Source organism: Silurus meridionalis, chromosome 1, assembly GCF_014805685.1.
Source record: "Silurus meridionalis isolate SWU-2019-XX chromosome 1, ASM1480568v1, whole genome shotgun sequence".
Lineage (NCBI taxonomy): Eukaryota > Metazoa > Chordata > Actinopteri > Siluriformes > Siluridae > Silurus > Silurus meridionalis.
Window position 1 is genome coordinate 6,259,356 of NC_060884.1, and position 22,635 is coordinate 6,281,990.

Here is a 22,635-nt window from a genome sequence, read left to right on the forward strand (position 1 = left end):
GAAACCATGGATTCATCAAACGAGTTTGATTTAACTGCCACACACTACCTATGTTTTTGTTAGTGCCACACACTAAATAAAAGGACACTGAATTCAGTGTATTTCAGTGACTTATACATCCATCAACATGTTATTGTTTATGCGTGGTTTGGCTCCCATTACAGGGAATAGTCCTTGCAAATAAATAGTGTCGGATTACCTTTATTCTATACTGAGACGCTTCTATTGATTGTGTGAATGTGACGATTAAACCATCAAAATATTTCTTCTTCTTTCGGCAGCTCTCGTTAGGGGTCACCACAGTGGATCATCCATCTTCATATCACTCTGTCCTTTACATCTGCCTCCTTCAAATCAACTGCCTGCATGTCTTTCCGCACCACATTCATACACCTCGACCTTGGCCTTTTCTCTCTCCCTTTTTTTCCCCCCTCATGCCTCCATCATTCGCATTTTTCTATCAATATACCTCATGTCCTTCCTCTCACCTTGTCTCCAGAATGTACCACCTGTGCGGTTACTTTAATAAACTCACTTCTAATCCTGACCCTCCTCTTTACTCACAATCTTCAAAACTCTGCCACCTACAGGTCCTTCTTTGTCAGTGAACCAACATCAAGATACTAATTTATTTAAACATTTAAATGTTTGTTTGTGTGTGTGTGTGTGTGTGTGTGTGTGTGTGTGTGTGTGTGTGTGTGTGTGTGCAAATACCCTCAGTGGTCCCTTGTTTATGTTCTATAATATATCTACATACACCCATTAAATAAGTGCACTTTTTTAGGCCATCTCATTGGTGCTGGTCTAACGCAGGTCACGTTCCACCGATAAACACGTGGGGCCGTGACCCAAAAATAGATGATTCCGATTGTCCGTGTTCAGGGTACTAACTAATGAAGTGGCCACTGGAGGTGTGTATAAATTCTTGTATACAGTGTAAAAGGTTTATTATTTTAGCTCATGAAATATTTTTGTTATTCAAAAGTAAAGGCATTTGTCTGTAGAATATAATATAATGTATGACACTGTACCAATGCATGAAAAGTTTTGTACCTAATTAATGTATATTGCTTTAGATAAAACCTTTCTTTAATGGTGTCATTTTTTATTTTATTTTACACGTTAATAAATGCATTACTTCCATAATTTTTTATGCAGTGTGTACATTCAGTTTAAAGAATGAAGAAAAGAGTAACTACCTACAAAGTAAATGAAAATGATTATTATACAAATATTAAACCATGTGAAAGTACATTGAACAGCAAAAATCATTTGTGGTGGGGGTTTTTTTGCTGTAAGCACATTAGTGGATATTAATAAAATGTATTAATTAAATCATTAATGCTGGTTAAATACAGTGCCTGTCAGAAGTTTGGAAACATTGGAACACCAAGTCCGTCATCACTTTGGGGAAATCGTAGATCACTCTTTTTTACAACATTGTTTTAGTTAATTGAGTTTGCAGGAATTTGTTTATGCATCGCTTTCTCAAGGTCATTTCAGTCAGGTTGAGATCTGGCTGGGTCATTGCATGACCTGGATTCTGTATTTTTTAGCCATTCTGCTGTTGATTTACATGTGTGCTTGGGATCATTGTCCTGTTGCCAGCGTGGGACAGAGTGCACAAACCATATAATTGAGTAAAAGTAGAAAAACTCTAAAATATTACTACAGTAAAATTGCTTGCTTTAAACTTTCACTTCAGTAAAAGTACAAAAGTATTTGCCTTCAAATGTACATAAGTACTGTATATAACAGAACAATAATTTATTATGGCTATAATGTTCCTATTATCCTTTCACTCTAAACACACCAATCTATTAATAGAATGATATTGTTTAGTCATACACTGATATCAATTAAAATGATCATGAGCCCTAAACCTTCTTTTCAACTACTTCAAAAACATCGTAATAAGGTAATCATAATGTATTGCTCTCAAAATGCTTAGTTTTCAGTTTGCTGATGAACTGTATGTCCGTGCAAAGTACCACCAAGCGGCAATCAATACAAGTTTAAAACAGAGCCCGTGCTCTACCCTGATTGCTGGCTTGCTGCTTGCTCGATCAGTTACGTTTTTATTTACTCATAAATAAAAAGGAACACCTGATTTTATATGTAGTTAAGTAAAAAAATATTTGATTTTGAAATGTAGTGAAGTTAAAATAAAAGTCTCCCCAAATTAAATACTTGAGGAAAGTAGAGATAAATGAATAAGCTACTTAAGTGGCTTTTAAATGAAATGTAATTCGTTACTGTCCACCACATGCCTGTTGCATGACCTAATTTTAGCCAAGCTTTAGCTGTTGGATTGATGGCCTCACATTACTTTTGGTATTACAGAAAAGTTGATGGCCAACTCATTGACTGCAAGGTGCCAAGTGTTATTTTTTTTTAAACAAATGTATTTATTTATGTTATTATGATATCAAAAATGAGAGGAATCATGGCAATCTTAATATAGTGTTTGGTATAATTCAAAAGGATTTTTGATTAACATTTGTTTACTGCATAATTCCATACATTTTCTTTCAGATGTTGGATGTCTTCAGGATAATCTACAATTTTGAAAATAAAAAAAATGTAAGAAAAACACTAAAGGAGAAGGTGAACATTTGACATGTATGTAGTATTTGCTGTTACAATGCTGCCCAGCCCCATTCAGTTTTGCCTACCAAATGAAGTGTATAAGGTCTGCGGGTCAGTGCTATTGACGTAATACTGCATCCCATATAGCCAGTCTCTCTCTCTCTCTCTCTCTCTCTATATATATATATATTGCCTGTCTGTTAAAACTGTGGTTTATCACACCTGAATTCAATATCTCCAGCCACACCCAGACCTGATTACTGCCACACCTGTTCACAATCAACAAATCTGTCTGACAAAGTAAAGTAGACCAAAAGATCCTCAAAAGCTAGACATCATGCTGAGATCCAAAGAAGTTCAGAAACAAATGTGAAAGAAAGTAATTGAGATCTATCAGTTTGGGAAAGGTTATGCAGCCACTTCTAAAACTTTGGGACTCCAGTGAACCACAGTGAGAGCCATTATTCACAAATGGCAGTGTAGAACCTTCCCAAGAGTGGCCGGCCGACCAAAATTACCCCAAGAGCACAGCGACGACTGATCCAAGAGGTCACAAAAGACCCCACAACAACATCCAAAGAACTGCAGGCCTCACTTGCCCCAGTCAAGGTCAATGTTCATGACTCCACCATAAGAAAGAGACTGGGCAAAAATGGTCTGCAGGGCAGAGTTCCCAGCCAAAAACCGCTTCTGAGCAAAAAGAACATAAAGGCTCAGTTCAGTTTTGCCAGAAAACATCTTGATGATCCCCAAGATTTTTGGGAAAATACTCTGTGGACTGAGGAGACAAAATTTGAACTTTTTGGAAGGTGTGTGTCCCAATACATCTGGCGTAAAAGTAACACCGCATTTCAGAAAAAGAACATCATACCAATAGTAAAATATGGTGGTGGTAGTGTGATGGTCTGCGGCTGTTTTGCTGCTTCAGGAGCTGGAAGACTTGCTGTGATAAATGGAACCATGAATACTGCTGTTTACCAAAAAATCCTGAAGAGATTATCCGGTTATCTGTTTATAACCTCAAGCTGAAGCGAACTTGGGTTTCTCCAGCAGGACAATGATCCAAAACACACCAGCAAGTCCACCTCTGAATGACTGAAGCAAAACAAAATGGAGACTTTGGAGTGGCCTAGTCAAAGTCCTGACTTGTGTTATCTTTTACTAATATTTAAATTAGTTTGATGATCTGAAACATTAAAGTGTGACAAACATGCAATAAATAATAGGAAATCAGGAAGGGGGCAAAATGTAAAAAAAATGAATGCAATACAAAATACAAAAATTGGAATGCAATGGAAAAAATATGATGATATGCATTTCAATATGGTTCATAGTTCTCATTTATTTCTTTGTTTAAGACAGACAGCAAATCATCAATTTACTGAAGTGGCTTCTGACTTCTAACACACAGCCCTTTCACAAACCTTTGCGGTGCAAAAAAAGAAATTAATAATTAAACAAAACCAGACGTTCCTTTACTGTTGTGTCCCCAAGAAGATGCAGCTCTACCTCTGCCATGTTAATCTATATTCTATGTGACTCTCAAGATGCGTCCGGTGTTGAGAGAACATGCTTGAGAAACATTTTAACTAAGTGAAATCAATTTACATATAAAATATTGGTCACAAATTATTGGTCATTGTAAATACTGAAAGTAAATGGCATCTACAAATAGTTGTATATAAATAGTTTTTTTACAGATGCAAATGCCAAATTGTATCTGAGGCCCTTTTTTTGTCTTACCATTTCTAATATATATATATATATATATATATATATATATATATATATATATATATATATATATATATATATATATTGATTACTGAACAACAGGATGTGGTCTACTACCCACAATGTAGTGTAGCGAGCGCTTTGAGATGTAACCAGACTTCTGCATAGTGACGTAACCGAAACCACGCCCATTGTTATGGCGCTTCCGGACTGGACAGTGTGTTTACTTGGTGCTGCTGCCTCGATCTGCGGAGGCTTTTGCATCTACCGCCTGTTCAGAAGTCCAGCAAGAGGTCCATGGAAAAGAGGTGTTTTTGCGGATTTGATGGCGCGCACAGAGAAACCGCTGTTCTGGATAGCGTAAGTCTGTCTAAGTTTACTTGATGTATGCGTCATGTTTATTCTTCTAGGTGCTCAAATCCAGAGTGAATGAACTGCTCCATATCTATATACTATATTCATTTACTGATATTCTAGCTTAAGGGTCTCCTGGTGTTCTGTCCCTTCGTTTCCGTGAATTGTCATGATAACAGTGGTGTGATTCAACCACTGCACATCCATATTGTCGTGCACACACACACACACACACACACACACACACACACACACACAAAGACCCACTAATATCAACCTCCCTCCCCACCCACACACACAATGAGGCTCACCAAAATCCACCCAACCACACACAAACAAAGCCCCCCTACACACACACACACACACACACACACACACACACACACACACACACACACTCATTACACTCATTACAGATCTTTGTATATAAGTGCCTTTTTATGTCCTTGTATATTTAACAACAAGAAAAAAATCACTACATTGTCATTATGTGCCAAAACTAAAAAGTGTGGGTATTTCTATCATACTTTCAACCCTGGAATTTTATTGACAATTCAACATCAGATGTACAGTATACAGATCTGTGAGCAAAAACCTGCAGAAAATACTATTATGTTATGAATCAGTTAAAATGCTCATCTGGTCACACATGACCAAGCTATGAACTGTAGATCTAGTTATAAAAGGTAGAAAATCTTCTTCTTCTTCTTTCGGCTGCTCCCATTAGGGGTCGCCACAGCGGATCATCCGTCTCCATACCACCCTGTCCTCTACATCTGCCTCTTTTACACCAACTACCTGCATGTCTTCCCTCACCACATCCATGAACCTCCTTTTGGCCTTCCTCTTTTCCTCCTACCTGGTGGCTCCATCCTCAGCATTCTTCTACCAATATAATTTATGTCCCTCCTCTGCACATGTCCAAACCATCTCAATCTCGCCTCCCTCACCTTGTCACCAAAACATCCTACATGCGCTGTCCCTCTAATAAACTCATTTCTAATCTTATCCATCCTCGTCACTCCCAACGAAAACCTCAACATCTTCAGCTCTGCTACCTCCAGCTCCACCTCCTGTCTTTTACTCAATGCCACTGTCTCTAAACCATACAACATCGCAGGTCTCACCACAGTCCTATAAACTTTCCCTTTCAATTTTGCAGATACCCTACTATCACAAATCACTCCTGTCACTCTTCTCCACCCACTCCACCCTGCCTGCACTCTTTTCTTCACTTCTCTAACACACTCTCCATTACTTTGCACTGTTGAACCCAGGTACCTGAATTCCTCCACCTTCTGAAGCTCTTCTCCTGCAACCGCACCACTCCACTGCCCTCCCTCTCATTCACACACATGTACTCTGTCTTACTCCTACTGAGTTTCATTCCCCTTCTCTCCAGTGCATATCTCCACCTCTCCAGGCTCTTCTCAACCTGCTCCCTACTCTCACAACAAATCACAATATCATCTGCAAACATCATAGTCCAGGAGACTCCTGTCTGACCTCGTCCGTCAACCTGTCCATCACCACTGCAAACAGGAAAGGGCTCAGGGCCGATCCTTGATGCAGTCCAACCTTCACTCTAAACCAGTCTGTCGTACCTGCTGCACACTTCACTGCCGTCACACTGTCCTCATACATGTCCTGCACCACCCTTACATACTTCTCCGACACACCTGACTTCCTCATACAGTACCACAACTCCTCTCTTGGCACCCTGTCGTCGCCTTCTCTAAATCCACAAATACACAATGCAATTCCTTCTGTCCTTCTCTATACTTCTCCATCAACATTCTCAAAGCAAATATGGCATCTGTGGTGCTCTTCCTCGGCATGAAACCATACTGTTGCTCACAGATGGTCACCTCTTCTCTCAGCCTGGCTTCCACTACTCTTTCCCATAACTTCATGGTGTGACTGATCAACTTAATACCCCTGTAGTTACTGCAGGTCTGCACATCTCCTTTATGCTTAAAGATCGGTACCAGCACACTCTTTCTCCATTCCTCAGGCATCTTCTCACCTTCCAAAATCCTGTTAAACAATCTGGTCAAAACCCCACTGCCATCTCTCCTAAACATCTCACGCTTCCACCGGTATGTCATCTGGTCCAACCGACTTTCCACTCTTCATCCTCTTAATCGCTGCTCTCACTTCCTCCTTACTAATCTTATCTACATCCTGCTTCACCATCTCCACATCATCCAACCTTCTCTCTCTCTGATTTTCCTCATTCATCAGCTGCTCAAAATACTCCCTCCACCTTCTCAACACACTCTCCTCACTAGTCAACACATTTCCTCTCCATCCTTTACTGCTCTAACTTGCAGTACATCCTTTCCAGCTCGGTCCCTCTGCCTGGCCAATCGGTACAAATCCTTTTCTCCTTCCTTAGTGTCCAACCTCTCATACAGCTCCTCATATGCCTTTTCCTTGGCTTTCGCCACATCCCTCTTAACCTGCTGCCGCATCTCCTTGTACTCCTGCCTACTTTTCTCATCACTCTGTCTATCCCACTTCTGTTTTGCCAACCTCTTTCTCCTTATGCTCTCCTGCACTTCCTCATTCCACCACCACGTCTCCTTGTCTTCCTTTCTATTTCCAGATGTCACACCAAGTACTTTTCTAGCTGCCTCCCTCATCACTCCTGCAGTAGTTGCCCAATCATCCAACACCTCCTTAACACCACTGAGCCTCTCTCTGACCTCTTCCCTGAACCTCACACTACACTCTTCCTCCTTCAGTTTCCACCATCTTATTCTTCTTTCAGTCCTCACTCTCCTCCTCTTCATCCTCGCCTCCAAAACCATCCTACAGACCACCATCCTATGCTGTCTAGCTACACTGTCCCCTGCCAACACCTTACAGTCTCAATCTCCTTCAGGTTGCATCTCCTGCATAGCACATAGTCCACCTGTGTGCACCTTCCTCCACTCTTATCGTCACCCTATGATCCTCCTTCTTCTTAAAATAAGTGTTCACCACTGCCATTTCCATCCTTTTAGCAAAATCTACCACCATCTGCCCTTCCACATTCCTCTCCTTAAAACCATACCTACCCATCACCTCCTCATCACCTCTGTTCCCTTCACCCACATGCCCATTAAAGTCCGCCCCAATCACTAACCGTTCTTTCCTAGGTACACCATCTACCACTTCATCTAATTCACTCCAGAATCTTTCCTTCTCCTCCATCTCACAGCCAACTTGTGGAGCATAGGCACTGATGACATTTATCATCATCCTTCAACTTCCACCTTCACGATCATCACCCTATCAGAAACTCTCTTCACCTCCACTACACTCTTACTGTACTCTTCCTTCAGAATCACCCCTACACCATTTCTCTTTCCATCCACACCATGATAAAACAGTTTAAATCCACCTCCAATGTTCCTGGCCTTACTCCCTTTCCACTTGGTCTCCTGAACACACAGCATATCTACCTTTCTCCTCTCCATCATATCAGCTACCTCTCTCCCTTTACCGTCATAGTACCAACATTTAAAGTACCAACCCGAACCTCCACTCTCCTACACTGCTCCTTTCCTGCCGTCTCTGTAGGCGTCTTCCTCCTCTCCTTCTCCTCCTTCGCCAACAGTAGCCCAATTTCCACGGTACCCTGTCGGCTAACGATACCTGTGGCGGTCGTTGTTAACCCGGGCCTCGACCGATCCGGTATGAAATTCTCCTTTGTGATCCGCATATTTGATTTGGCACGTGTTTTACGCTGGATGCCCTTCCTAACGCAACCCTCCCCATTTACCCGGGCTTGGGACCGGCACTAAGAATGCACTGGCTTGTGCATCCATAATGGCTGGGTTATAAAAGGTAGAAAATATTATTAGTAAAATCTTATGTAAGTCAATTTAAGGAATTTAAGGCCATTATTTATCAATGAAGGTGATTTTGAATGATTATGGTTTAAATGAAGTCATCTGTGTCCTTATTGCTCCCAAAACTGTCTTTTTATCCACAGTGCATGAACTCCCCACCATACTCAGTATATTAGTATCCTTCTGAAATGAAACTGTGGAACCATTAATCATTATTAATTATTGTTCTCTCGGGATCTGTAACATATAAAATAAGTTGTAGCTAGTTTTACAAAATCTCCTTTTAGTCATGGGTCATGCACTTATTAAATTCTTTAATATTTTGCTAATTCTTGCTCAGTGGCTAACTTTTCCTTATCACACAAGTACCAACCATGGGCTGTGGGGTTAGCGTGTGCTTCTTCCTGAGATTTGATCTTTTTTGATCTGATATCTTTTTGAACTGCTTCATCACACACTTTGAAGAAAACACTCATTTATCATTCAGTCAAGAAGAACAACAATTGCTAACACAGTATTAACATCGTGAGGGTTTGTTTTTGTCCAGGTACTCTCTATACACACGGACCAAACTTGGCTACATGTTTTACAAACGCCAGATGAGAAAAGCAAGGGAAAAGTACCCAACTGGCCACTCTAGAACGGAGCCCACAACAATTAATGGTGAGGAGTAATATTTGCCTTGGTCTATAGTTTTCAATACTGTGTATTGTTAAAAATGGCATGTATAATGGTATTTAATGTAGTAGAGCAGCCAGGAGACAAATTTTATTCTCTTATTACTTGCATTACAGCAGCAACAAAGTCCATAATTTATATTTGTGGCATATGGTAGACATCCTTTTCCAGGCGTCTACCATACTTACAAAAGTGCTTTGAGTCTCTAGCAATGGAAAAATCTACAATGGTACACATAGATTAAGATAAATCGGACTACAACTTCTGATTTTTACAAAGCAAACTTGGAAAGTGCTAATTGATGTGTTTCAGGAAGAGGTAGGTCTTCAACCGTCTATTGAAAATAGCTAGGGACTCCACTGTTCGGACATCTATGGGATGTTGAAATAAGTTAATTCCACCACCTCGGTGTCAGAACAAAGAAGAGCCTTGCAGTATACTTACCTCTCATTCTGAGTGAAGGTGATACCAGTCGAGCATTGCTGGAGGATCTCAGACAGTGTGGTAGGATGGTACTGATCCCATTTTTGGCCTTGTAGGCAAGCATCAGTGTTTAGAATCTGATACCGGCTTCTACTGGAAGCCAGTGAAGGGAGCGCAGCAGTGGGGTGGTGTGGGTGGTGTGGCAGCTGTGTTTTGGATCATTTGCAGTGGGCGAATAGCGTTTAAAGGAAGATCTGCCAGCAGAGAGTTGCAGTAGTCCAGACTCGAAATAACAAGAGACTGAACAAGCACCTGGGCAGCCTGTGTGGACAGAAATGATCGAATCCTTTGTATGTTGTAGAGAAGAAAGTGACAGGAACGAGCCACATTAGCAACATGTGAGGAGAAGGACAGTTACCCCGAAGTTGCAAACAGTTGCTGAAGTGAAGAGCAGAGAGTTATGAAGAGTTATTTGGAGATCTTGACCTGGAGATGAATCATCTGGGATGACCAGCAGTTCTGTTTTGCTGTGGTTGAGTTTTAATTGATGAGCACTCATCCGTGAAGATATGTCCGTCAAGCATGCCGACAACCGAGCGGAAGCTGTGGTATCTGAGGGAGATGAGTTAAGTGTCCTCAGCATAGCAGTGGTAAGAGAACCCAAGTTAGGATATGGTTTCACCAGTAGAGTGGGTATAGAGTGTAAAAAGAAGTTGATCAAGTACCGAGCCTTGTGGGACACCAGTGGAGAGTCTGTGTGGGGCAGATGTGGACCCTGTCCATGTAACCGGGTAGGCAGCAAACCATTCCCATGCTGTTCCGTGGATACCGAAGCTCTTGAGGGTAGATACAGTAAGAGAGTCTTGTGGTTGACTGTGTCGAATGCTGCTACAAGATCAAGGACGATAAGTACAGATGACAGCTTAGCTGATCAAGCAGCATGCAGTTTCTCAGAAAAAGCCAAAAGAGCCGCCTCTGTGAAATGTGCCGCTTTGATCATTTGATAGATAGCAGTTGGTGAAAAACAGTGCGTTTCAGAGATTTAGAAAGAAAGGAGAGAAGTGATACCAGTCTGTAGTTGTTGATGTCTGATTGATCCAGAGCAGATTTCTTTAAGATGGGAATGACACTTGCTTGCTTGAAGGTAGTCGGCACATGGCCTGATGTTAAGGACCCATTGATGATTGTGGAGATGAGGGGCAAGAGACCTTGTGAGATGCTCTGAAGCGTAGTTGAAGGGATTAGATCCAGAGAGCAGGTGGTGGGATTGCAGGATTGGATGACTTGCAGTATCTTATCTTCTGTTCTATTCTAATTCTCTCTCCACTTTCTCTTTTTTTTAATCTCTCTCTTGGTTATTATACTTAGTTGTTCTGAGAAACTAAATCCTTCTGTACCATAGTTATGTTACAGAGTGCTGTCATTTGAGATTCTTTCTGTGAATGTGAAATAAATATCTTCTTACAGAAAGCATCATCATGTCATCCATTATATTTTTTTCTTAGTTAAATAGCTTTTCAAAATATAGTCACATATATATCCACATTCATGGGGTTTTGCTATAGATACTATTGCGTATTAGAACGAGCACATTTATAGAACCCTATCATTTTAAATACAGTGAGATCTACTTCCAGAGGTTTCATAATTAAATATATTTCCAGATTATGAGTTTTAAGCTTTCACAAAAACATTGGTTGTACATTTATTAGTGCATATTTAACACAGGCTTATACCAGCATATATACTTAAATAACAGATTATTTTCTGTCATTCTATTTGTGTTATTGTAGGTATCAAGATCATTCCATTACCCATCCTGTCTGACAACTACTGCTATGTGATCATTGACACAGCATCAGATCTTGCCGTGGTGGTGGACCCTGCTGATCCACGCTCTGTCCAGGTAAGTCTGCGCTTCCACTTAAAAGGTTAGAGGACCCAGTTTGGAATAAAACGTATTTTCTTCCTGACAAAGGTTTTTTAAAGCATTTACATTTCTAGATCTATTTCATTTTGGTTTCCTCTTGAATTCTGTAATGAATTCACTGGAATTTGATAAAAGTTTTTCCGGTAAAGTATAATTATAAAGATTATAGACTCACACATGAGATCTTTTTTTTTGATTATGCATACAGATGATTTTTTTAATCAGAATTTGGTTCTTTGCCTTCTCACAGAGTTGTCTGGAAAAGGAAGGGGTGACATTACAAGCCATTCTTTGTACGCACAAACACTGGTGAGTAAAACGAGGAGCTGCTGAAATTGTTCTGTCTTATACAGTTTTTGATTCTTCTAATCTAAGCCACGATAAAGCAAGTCAAGGTCGGTGAAATACTGAAAAATGAGTTTGTAGGACAGTAATGTGGAATGTAAACTTTCTCACAAGCTTAAAATTCCTGCATGATTATTTTATGTAAACACACAGAACTTGTGTACATGTGTATCTGTGTCAGGGACCACAGTGGAGGAAACAGCGTGCTAAAGAGGCACCACAGCTCATGTAGGGTGTATGGAAATGCTCTGGATAACATTCCTGGTCTTACACAGTAAGTGTATTTCACCACAAGATGCTGACAATCAACCTCATATTAGTGCTTTGAAGATCCTCACAGTACCACAACAATTTTATGACTGACACTGTTGTGCTTTGTAATGGTATTTGTTTGAATTGTTGCAAAATATAACTCCTAGCTGTTTGATTGCGATTTCTAGCCCTCTAACAGACAAAGACATCATAGACGTTGGGACACGGCTGCAGTTTAGGGCTTTTTACACCCCTGGCCATACTGTGGGTCACATGATTTACCTGCTAGATGGCAGAAATTTTGGTGGTCCCAACAGCCTTTTCTCAGGAGACCTGCTTTTTCTCTCAGGATGTGGTAAGTCTGAGGGTGGCGAAGATCCAAACATACCAATTAACTACATGTTCTTCAACTAAGGCACAGTACTGCAATTATTAGTTTGTTTAATGATGTTTTGCTCTCTGTAGTTAAGAATATTTATTGTGTAGTCGTATGCATAGATTGTGTGATAATGTTCGTAACTACATTTGATTAAATATAGCATTTTAGTTAACTGTTAATATACACATTACAGTTATGTAGCTGTTCTATTGGAATGTAGGATTACTAGTAAATGTTTATACATGTTTAGAGTGAAACAAAATGCTTTGTAGAAATGGCAATGTCTGTTAAGACTGTTCCAAGCCATGAGGGTCATTATAACATTTTGTCCTTCTTTAGGGCGAATGTTTGAAGGCACCGCTTCAACAATGTTATCATCACTGGACACAGTTGGCTCACTGAATGATGATACTCTGCTCTGGCCTGGTAGGGATTGAATGTAATGCATATAACTTTACTTTAATAGCTTTTCTGTTATCTTGCAGCGATGTACGCACTCGTTCATGTAGAGTCCAGGTTATATCTGAACCTTTACATTGCAAGGGCAAGTGATGTAATATATGTTGCAAAACTGAATTATATAACCTGCATTTTCTTAGGCCATGAGTATGCTGAAGATAACTTGCTGTTTGCTGCTGAGGTGGAGCCTGGTAATGTGTCACGGGAACAGAAGTTACAGTGGGTCTTGCAACAACGAGGTCAACGACTGTGCACGGTGAGTTAGTCTTCGGCTGTCTTTGCTACTATAACCTCGTAAATTTCATTAAATGTTTAATAAAAAAAACTAATATTCTCTCATGTTAGAGCCCATCTACACTGAAAGAAGAGAAGCAATACAATCCGTTTTTAAGGAGCCATACTCTAGATCTTCACCAAGCTCTGGGCTTGGAGCAGAACCAAGATGAGGACTGGACTTCATACAGGGCCCGGGTTTTAGAGGAGCTACGCAGGAGAAAGGACATTTACAAAGGCCGATAGGTGACAGGGTCAGTGCTTAGATTCGGAGGAAGAAACCAATAAAGACCCACTCTAATTCCCCCTTTTCTATTCCTGTACCGATCCAGGAAGAATTTGCACACAGAAACCTGTGTGACTGTGAAGTAAAATGGCAGCAAGAGTAGAGTTTGCACACTGATACTAAGCTGTATAAGGGCATTACTAAGATACAGTTGGTTGAACAATGAGGCAAAGATGACTTTTTTTCCAGATATTTTTTCAAAAATACATTTTTGAGCTATTTCTATTCTGATTTAGATTCGTTTCTATATTTAAAAAGTTGAAAATATAAACATTACTAGCTCTGCACAGGACAGTAAGGCATCAATCTAAACTGGATTATATAACCAGTAGGCACTACTTAATATGTATATCTACCTAATTCCAACATGCATAGGCCACTTCACCATTTCATTAGGTATATCTACAATGTACACATTTTGTATGTATACACCTACTTACTGTAGCCCATCTGTTATTACAAGATTACAATTACAATTTGTTGGATAGCTGTAAATCCAACAAAAGAGACTACTCCTGACCGCATTCACTCTATACAGTCGATCATTCTCTATACAAACAGATCATTCCAATTGTGTTCAGGGTGGTTGATGTCAGGACTGTGTGCAGGCCACCACAACAAATTTATCAGCCTGTGAAATTAGTGAATTGTGAAATCAAACATGTTCTTGCTTCTTCAAAGTTATACACTACTTTAACACTTGGCACTGTGCATGGTGATATTAGGCTTGTGAGCATCTGTTTGGCCAGGGAACCCATCCCATGCTCCTGGCAGAGTTTTAGTCCTGATGTTGCTTCTAGAAGCAACTTTCATTTGGCCACCCTGTTCGGTTGAATTTTCCATGGACTTTCACTTTCTGGTTACTTTGCTGCTCTTGGAGGCTCCCAAATGTCCAATACATTTGAACAGGAGAGATTTAGCAGAGCAGAAATGACACTGTCTGACTTCTATTAAATGCGTTGTAGGTACCATGTTTAACGACACTGAGCTCTTCGGTATTCGTTCTACTTTGCCAGTGATTATGGAGATGTGACATTGTGCTTGATTTAATGCACCTGTTTATGAAATGCAATAATCATAATCGGTGTCCACATATTTTTGTCTACATATTTGGTTGTACCTACAATGTGTATGTATTGTTCTCTGCAAAGCTAACCTAGTACTATAGCTACTGTCATGGTGATGTTTGTTGATGATTTTAGCCTTTAATTGTTAGCCTTTTGTGGAACAATGGTACTGGTGATAAATGTACTTCTTTCCCTCTTTGAACAATAAACCGAAAATCTTTTGAGGTTATTGTGCCTGCGGTGCTTTTATGAGCTTTACGATAACAGCAACGGCTGCCTGGTATAACGCATTGTGGACGTATCCTTTTGGCAGTGTTTCATCGTGAATTCAGTGTTATGGCATTGTAATGTTATTTCATACCAATTTTATAACACTATATAATCTATTTCGTGTGGTAATACATCATGGCCCTGGAGTCAGACCCGCTGCTCTGAGGTGTAAAGCTTTTTTTAAGCGCGCGGCTACAACTGCACATACGGTAAAATACATCATCGTTTCCATAGCAACCAAAGTCTCTGGGCTTGTTTATATCCTGAGCGTGACTTCATGTGCGAACTTTGTATTACTTGTAATCACTTTTAGCTGTGTTGCCGAGCTTCCTTAAACCAGCTACTTGGCACAAATCACAGTGAGCAAGTTCGCTGAATAGGGTCTAAGCGTCTTTTTGTGACAAAATTAACCTTTGTAATACAGCTGCACATATCCGCTTCCTGTATCCAGGACACTTGCATTGGTTGTTGCCATGTTTACACTGAAAGATACGAAGGAAAATGCAACAATGCAGGAAAAGACAGAAAAAGGACCGAAAGCCTCGAAGGAAGCATTAGAGTTCCTTTCCAGCATCAGTAAGTGACCTTTATCACCAGCAACAATCAGCAGCATCTCAATACTTTGTCTCTAGTGTCCCGTATGAGATTGTCCATCATCAGAACTGCCTGTTCTGAGATCAGTGATCAGAGTTAGTCTGGAGCAGCTACCATCTGCTAATGACAGAAGTCTTCATCTTCTCCATCGTCTACATGAGCTTCATTTACTTCATTTTTCACACTAATTAGATGCAGTTTTCTCCAGTGTGAGATTATAAACAAAGTCCTGTAATACTAAGCAATAATTTACAGTTTGGTAAATTATATCAGATCTGTGCATACTGTTAGGAAGGTGATAGCTCAGTTTTTAAGGCTTTGGACTCTGGATTGGATGGTCACAAATTTAAATCCCAGCACTACTAAGCTGTCACTGTTGGGCCCTTGAGCAAGGCCCTCAACTGCTAAGTCATTGTGTGGATAAGGGCATCTGCCAAATACCGTAAATGTAAATGGAATGGCAATGTATAAAAACTGTAAGAATTAGTCCGCCATTCACTATTCCACCATTCAGAAGTAGTAGATCAGACACTTGTTGGGTGATGAGACCACAACATGAAGGTGTTCAAAGGGATGGGGTCAGGGTTCTGTACAGGCCACTTTGGCAAGTCACGTGTCATTATTCACCTTCCTAAATCATGGCCCTCTGTCAATATATATTCTTGAAGAGTTTTTCAAGTTATTTTAATTGGTATTATTTAACTTTTAATGACCGAAATCTCTAGACAATGTGCAGTCACACCTAATATGTAGGTCTTTACCAAACTGTACAGACTTACACAGAATCAGCAGTGGCCAACCTTTTGTGAATGAATGAGTACAAATCCTTTCAGAAACGTAACTATTCTAGATGAGTGGAGGCTGTTATTGCAGCAGAGGAGAAGTAACTCTGGATGAACTAAACATGTTTTTGGCAATTGGATGTAACTGGGTGTCCATATACTTTTGGTCAGACAGTATATATATATATATATATATATATATATATATATATATATATATATATATATATATATATATATCTATATCTATAGATTGACATTTTCCTGCTGGAAATTGTGGTATTATAGTTGCAAAAAGACAACTGAGGATTTAAGTGGAAATATTTGTCATTTGTTTATGTTCTCCTGACATTTTGTCAGCTTATATTCTAGCATACTACTAAAATGTATGAGATATATGGACCCTTTAATGTCCACTAACCCAAGCTTTAAGCCTGAATGAAAAAGAAATTCACTGTACTTGAGTATGTGACTGTTCATTCCACCACTAGCAATGTGTTTGGTGGCATGGGTTTAGGAGCGCTGCAGTGACATTCTTTTTTGTGAGCATTTGTTTGAGGTTTTCTTATATCTTTCAGGACCTGAAGATATAGATCGGTGCCTGTTCATGGACTCTATGGTGACGGTTTCAGAAACTGGCAAAGATATAGGAGAGTTCTGTGTTACTGTAAAGAATGCCGTCTATAATGATGAACCTTGTTACTTGGTACATGCTAACAGCCATGGAGCAATCGACAACATCCCCTGTGGCACTTCGATTATGTGTGAGTCTAGCACAGCACCATGGTCTTTTCTTGGAATACATTTTACATAGCTGAGATTATTTTTTGCATTCTGTGCGATCGTTTTTACTATAATTAATTGAACTTTTACCTACTGCTGACAGCTTATGTATCCAAGAGTCTTGAAACATTAGAGGAGAGTCACGAGGAATATATGAAGGTATCTATCTGTCTGTCTGTCTGTCTGTCTGTCTGTCTGTCTCATTACTATAGTTGATATTCAGACAAGAAGCTTATTTATTCACTGTTGTGTGCTTGTGTGCTGTCAATGCTGCAGCTACAGGAACACACACTGGACAAAAAGATGCACATAGTAAGGCAAGGCAATCATCTAGTGGTGAACAGAGTCATCTCGCAGAAAGACGTAAGAACAGTGGTTTCATTTTCTAATTTCTAAACCTGTCACTCTCCATGTGTTTGCATGAGACCTGAGCAAAATTTTACATTAAGATTATAGCAGGTTATAGCTGGTGTCCGTATGTTTTTGTCTATTTTTATTATAAAAATATAATAATTAAGAGTAATTAAAATATCCAGGAAGACCAAAGTTGGATAGCTGATTTTTTGCTTTCTTGTAGGAAGTGAAGAATAAAGTATTCACCTTCCCTCTGCATACTCTACAAGGTTTCGTATCTGAGACCTCCAACCTCTTGATCATGCGCATTTTGGCTCAACAGAAAAAAGTTCCAGAAAATTTGACATTCCTGTCATTTGATGCCGACACCCAGGTTGGCGTGTCGACCTACGTACGTAATTATATTGGATTGTTTTTGTTTTATTGCTACTATTCTTTTTGGAGTGTTCAGTCTCCGTTTGTCCAAAGAAAAGCATCATCCCCCATTTGATGTAGCTCATTCCATTTCCAGCTTTTATTATGTTCCTTCTCAGGTTCTGTACACAACCATTTCTCTGTATGTTATTGTAATTTCATTTGTTGTGTTTCATCATGTTTGACAAGTACGCATGTAATGACTGTATGTGTACTGATCTGGTATGTTTGATTTGATGTTGTTTACAGGGACTAAAATACCAGGATCAGTTCCTAATCATTTTTTATGTTTATGACAAATAAAACCAGAATTACCCTTGATGAATAAATACATTTGAAAACTTAATACAAGAATCTCAGCCAGACACAAAGACATGCACATGGACAGCCTAAAAAACATAATCCCGCCTCTATTTAGTGACAGACCCCTAAAAATGGAAAGAACACGACACAACCATTACTCTTCCATAAATGGATGAGTAAAGACAACCTTATTTTAGGAAGGGCCCAATTTGAGTCGTTATACACTGAACAACTTGACTGGACATCCCACTATGTGAATGATTGGTGAGCCATATCAAACCCCATATGAAAAATCTTGAAAAAGGGCTCTTTTATCTGATTTGACCCGAATGTAACTTTTTGGCGATGGCTAAAACGTACAATTTTAATTGAATGCTCATCATCCTGAGAAAAACATTCCAACAGGCAGTGAAACATTGTGTTTGTACCACCATAGTCAGAGTTACCCTTGGTAAGTCATAGTCTTCTCTAGATCAACTCTTACCTGCTCAATTACTTTTTTGTTCAGAGTTTGGGATCAGGATGTTCACAGCGATTTATACTTTTCCAGGATGTTGTCTTGGTATTGTTTTGTTAGGTGCTTTGCTAATTTATTATGAGTGTTCATTTTAAATGAATCATTTTTGTCTCACCGTAATTCAGAGGAAGCTGGAGGTGACGAAACAGGAAGTGGGCAAAGAGATGGTGGAGGTATTTGGTATTGAGAGGACTGTCTCCTCAGCAGAACCCCTGCAAACCCCTGCAACCTGGCACTGCTATTTCCTGCCAGATGGGTAGGACCTCATTCTTGTTTTTGATTAAGGAATACAACTTTAGGTTTGTTCAGTTACTATAAAAAGTATGTCAGAAAGTCTACATATTGTAATTTGTCGCAGAATGAAATATAGTACCCAATACATATTAGCATTTATTTATTTATTTTATTTTTTTTCCAGACATTTAGCCAAAAGAGTACAGGTGGGCTCATCGGTAACAATGAACCTCTTACATCTTCCTCCTGTAACGAGTGAAGGTCTGTATATAGTTACTTTCTTTTCAGTGATTATACAGTACCTGTGCCAGAAAAATGAAATCAAAATGGTGTTTGTTTTGTTTGTTTGTTTTCAGATGAGAGAGCTCATAAATCAGTCTATGTGAAGAAGCCCCTTGTCTGGGAAGAGGACATAGAGCTGTACTCGAAGTTTATTGACAAAAAGGTAGTTATTCATGATTAGAAGGAAACACATCCTTCAAGTAAAATCAATGTCTTAAAATGAGAGCAACCAGAATATGTACCACCAATAAAAAACCACATGCTGCATAGCACTACTGCCTAAAATGAAACCAACATGTGAGAAAGTCTTCCAACCCTAGAATACTGTTTATCTACACTTATTTTGGTGTAAAGCAGAATACCCACTGGATTACTAATCAGATTGCAGAGTAATAACAGTTATTCTAGCTGTCATGTGCCACAGATATTTGACAATTGGTCATGTTTTGCTCCACATTTGGTGTACTTTATAGATGGTGACAAGGATTTTCCAGAAAGGGAATTGTTAGTGTAGTCAGTGAGTTGAAATATTGAAAAGAGTATTCGAATTAGCCTGATTTGTAAATAAACGTCTTTCATCAGCAATAAAATTAAAATATAGTCTCCAGGAACAGATTATAAAATTGGTGCAACATTAAAATTGTCAGAGTCTCCTCCAGCAGAAGAGAATAGCACTATCTCAAAATAGTTCTGCATGTTAGAAACACACACACTAAGAATCGTTCTTTTCCTCTTACTCTCTTAATTGCAGGAAGAAATGAAGGCTGATTACTCCTCCTATATCAGACAGCACCCTGAAATTAAAGCACTACTGGCTGACTTCCTACAAATGGTGCTGTTAAGAAAGCCTCAGGATGTTTTCTCCTTTGCCAGTGACTTCTTCTCTGCATTTGACTCTCGACGCCCACCACTCAGCAGCTTTGAAGCGTCACCGGATACAACAGCTGCTAAAGATGACAAATCTTAATGTTTTGCAATGAATAAATTTAGTGAAAAAAAATCTGCTATTTGTGCCATCTCTAAATCAAACATCAAAACAAACTGGACTTCATAGTTGCAGGTTTCCTTGTTTTAGTAGAGGTGCATAAAGAATTAGACTAACCCAGGGGGTTTTCCTATACTTGATAGGAAACACTGTTTTTAGGACTGGAGAAATTGAAGCTTTGATTCCATTGGAAACTTAGCTCGGGAAAATATTTCAACATCTTTGGATTGTTGCAGTAACCAAAATCACCAAAATCTGTTGATATTTAATAGATAAAAGTAAAACACTGTGAGCACAGTGATTATTATTTGCTTCAAACCGCTGTAACTTCATTGATTTATTTTTCATTAAGACAGACAGAAACTGGATCGTAGGGTGACGTATAAGAGTGTAGGAAAGTGCACACAGGTGGACTATGTTCTATGTAGGAGATGCAACCTAAAGAAGATTGGAGACTGTAAGGTGTTGGCGGTGGACAGTGTAGATAGACAGCATCAGATTGTGGTCTGTAGGATGGTTTTGGAGACAAAGAAGAAGAGGAGGAGAGTGAGGACTGAAAGAAGAATAAGATGGTGGAAACTGAAGGAGGAAGACCGTAGTGTGAGATTCAGGGAAGAGATCAGACAGGGGCTCGGTGGTGGTGAAGAGGTGCTGGAACTGAAGGAGTGATGACGGAGGCAGCTAGAAAGGTACTTGGTGTGACATCTGGAAATAGAAAGGAAGACAAAGAGACGTGGTGGTGGAATGAGGAAGTGAAGGAAAGCATAAGGAGAAAGAGGTTGGCAGAACAGAAGTGGGATTGACAGAGTGATGAGAAAAGTAGGCAGGAGTACAAGGAGATGCAGCAGCAGGTAAAGAGGGATGTGACGAAAGCCAAGAAAAAGGCATATGAGGAGCTGTATGAGAGGTTGGACACTAATTAAGGAGAAAAAGATTTGTACCGATTGGCCCGGCAGAGGGCAGGAGTGATTAGTGATAAAAGGGTATCTGCTAGAATGAAAGGGAAAGTTTATAGGACTGTGGTGAGACTTGCGATTTTGTATGGATTAGAGACAGTGGCATTGAGTAAAAGACAGGAGGTGGAGCTGGAGGTAGCAGAGCTGAAGATGTTGAGGTTTTCGTTTGGAGTGACGAGGATGGACAGGATTAGAAATGAGTTTATTAGAGGGACAGCACATGTATTACGTTTTGGAGACAAGGTGAGGGAGGTGAGATTGAGATGGTTTGGACATGTGCAGAGAAGGGACATGGGGTATATCGGTAGGAGAATACTGAGGATGGCGCCACCAGGAAGGAGGAAAAGAGGAGGGCCAAGGAGGAGGTTCATGGATGTGGTGAGGGAAGACATGCAGGTAGTTGGTGTGCAAGAGGCAGATGTAGAGGACAAGGGGGTATGGAGACGGATGAACGGCTGTGGTGACCCCTAATGGGAGAAGCCGAAAGAAGAAGAAGACAGACAGAAACAGGTACCGGGGCATAACTCAGGATCTTGGCACAGAGATGGAGGTCAATGCTGTAAAGGAGAAAAAAGGTTTTAACAATACTCACTCTTATGCCTGTAAAGTTAACAGCAGAGGAAGTTGAGATTGTTGCCCAACTACACCAAGCAAAAATCAGCCTCCCAAAACACAGAAATATGTCGTTGACTCAGTCCAACGTCCAACGAGAACGTTAAAATGAGGACCATGGAAGTATGCCAAGCGGTAGTTTCAGGCACAGACAAACATATGGTAGGAGAAGGTTTCGATGTGACGCACCGTCTGGGTCGACTTAAAACCTTGGATGGTGGCAGAAAAGTGAAACCAAGACCGGTGATCATAAGATTCATTTCTCGTACAGCTAGAGATTTAATTTGGAAAAACTCAAAAACCAACAAGTATCTATTCTCGAAAGGGCTGTGGTTTAAGGAGGACTTGACTTCTTTCGAAAAAGGAATCGTCTTTGGCCGACTGTGGAGAGAGCAAGAAAGGAAGGCATAAATGCTTATTTCGCTATTTTACAAGATAAATTTACAGGGCAAATATTACACGACGAAAAAGATGATGGCGGTAGATGGCTATTACTTGTGTTAGTTAAAGATAACAATTTGTGTTAGTCAATTGTTATGCCATTCATAACAAAAAGAACAACGGAAATTTTTTCGGAAATTAAATCTAGGATACAGCATTTAATTGCGCTATATCCTTAAGCCAGAGTTATTTGGGGAGGTGATTTCAATAGTGTTTAATGTAACTATTGATAGATGACCTCATAAAGCTAGACCAGGCCCTTCTAGTGAATTGGTTTATCTATGTTTAAGACTGGGCCTTAATGATGTTTGGTGATATAAGTATCCAGACAGGAAAGAATATACATGGAGTAATAATGTGACCTCTGTATTGATAGAACCTTGCATAATGACAGATCATAAAGGTATATTTAGGTCATTCTCAACATATCTCTTCAAGGAGGGAAGTGTGGTGAGATACCGCACTCCTGTTGGCAGAGAACCGAGGTTACAAAAGTACCC

At 39.8% G+C, this 22,635-nt stretch overlaps 2 protein-coding genes across 2 annotated transcripts; both read left to right on the plus strand.

The window, feature by feature from the left end:
* Window positions 1-4,514: 4,514 nt before the first annotated feature.
* Window positions 4,515-14,832, plus strand: pnkd (PNKD metallo-beta-lactamase domain containing). The gene is made up of 9 exons (XM_046858042.1): window positions 4,515-4,683; window positions 9,064-9,179; window positions 11,411-11,523; window positions 11,798-11,856; window positions 12,074-12,166; window positions 12,333-12,499; window positions 12,863-12,949; window positions 13,123-13,238; window positions 13,328-14,832. Exons 1-9 carry the CDS (start codon window positions 4,520-4,522, stop codon window positions 13,499-13,501), a joined length of 1,089 nt encoding a protein of 362 aa, XP_046713998.1. The 5' UTR covers window positions 4,515-4,519; the 3' UTR covers window positions 13,502-14,832.
* Window positions 14,833-15,133: 301 nt separating this feature from the next.
* Window positions 15,134-20,123, plus strand: LOC124391451 (ciliogenesis associated TTC17 interacting protein). Its single transcript, XM_046858029.1, has 9 exons — window positions 15,134-15,454; window positions 16,833-17,018; window positions 17,141-17,196; window positions 17,314-17,400; window positions 17,615-17,782; window positions 18,751-18,881; window positions 19,044-19,120; window positions 19,216-19,304; window positions 19,893-20,123. Exons 1-9 carry the CDS (start codon window positions 15,352-15,354, stop codon window positions 20,106-20,108), a joined length of 1,113 nt encoding a protein of 370 aa, XP_046713985.1. The 5' UTR covers window positions 15,134-15,351; the 3' UTR covers window positions 20,109-20,123.
* Window positions 20,124-22,635: the final 2,512 nt, after the last annotated feature.

Coding starts and splice junctions, on each gene's coding strand:
- pnkd (XM_046858042.1), top strand. CDS start 4,520: ATGGCGCTTCCGGACTGGACAGTGTGTTTACTTGGTGCTGCTGCCTCG. Junction 11,857..12,073: donor CTTTGTACGCACAAACACTG/GTGAGTAAAACG, acceptor TATCTGTGTCAG/GGACCACAGTGGAGGAAACA. Junction 12,500..12,862: donor GCTTTTTCTCTCAGGATGTG/GTAAGTCTGAGG, acceptor GTCCTTCTTTAG/GGCGAATGTTTGAAGGCACC.
- LOC124391451 (XM_046858029.1), top strand. CDS start 15,352: ATGTTTACACTGAAAGATACGAAGGAAAATGCAACAATGCAGGAAAAG. Junction 17,401..17,614: donor GAGTCATCTCGCAGAAAGAC/GTAAGAACAGTG, acceptor GCTTTCTTGTAG/GAAGTGAAGAATAAAGTATT. Junction 18,882..19,043: donor TGCTATTTCCTGCCAGATGG/GTAGGACCTCAT, acceptor TTTTTTTTCCAG/ACATTTAGCCAAAAGAGTAC.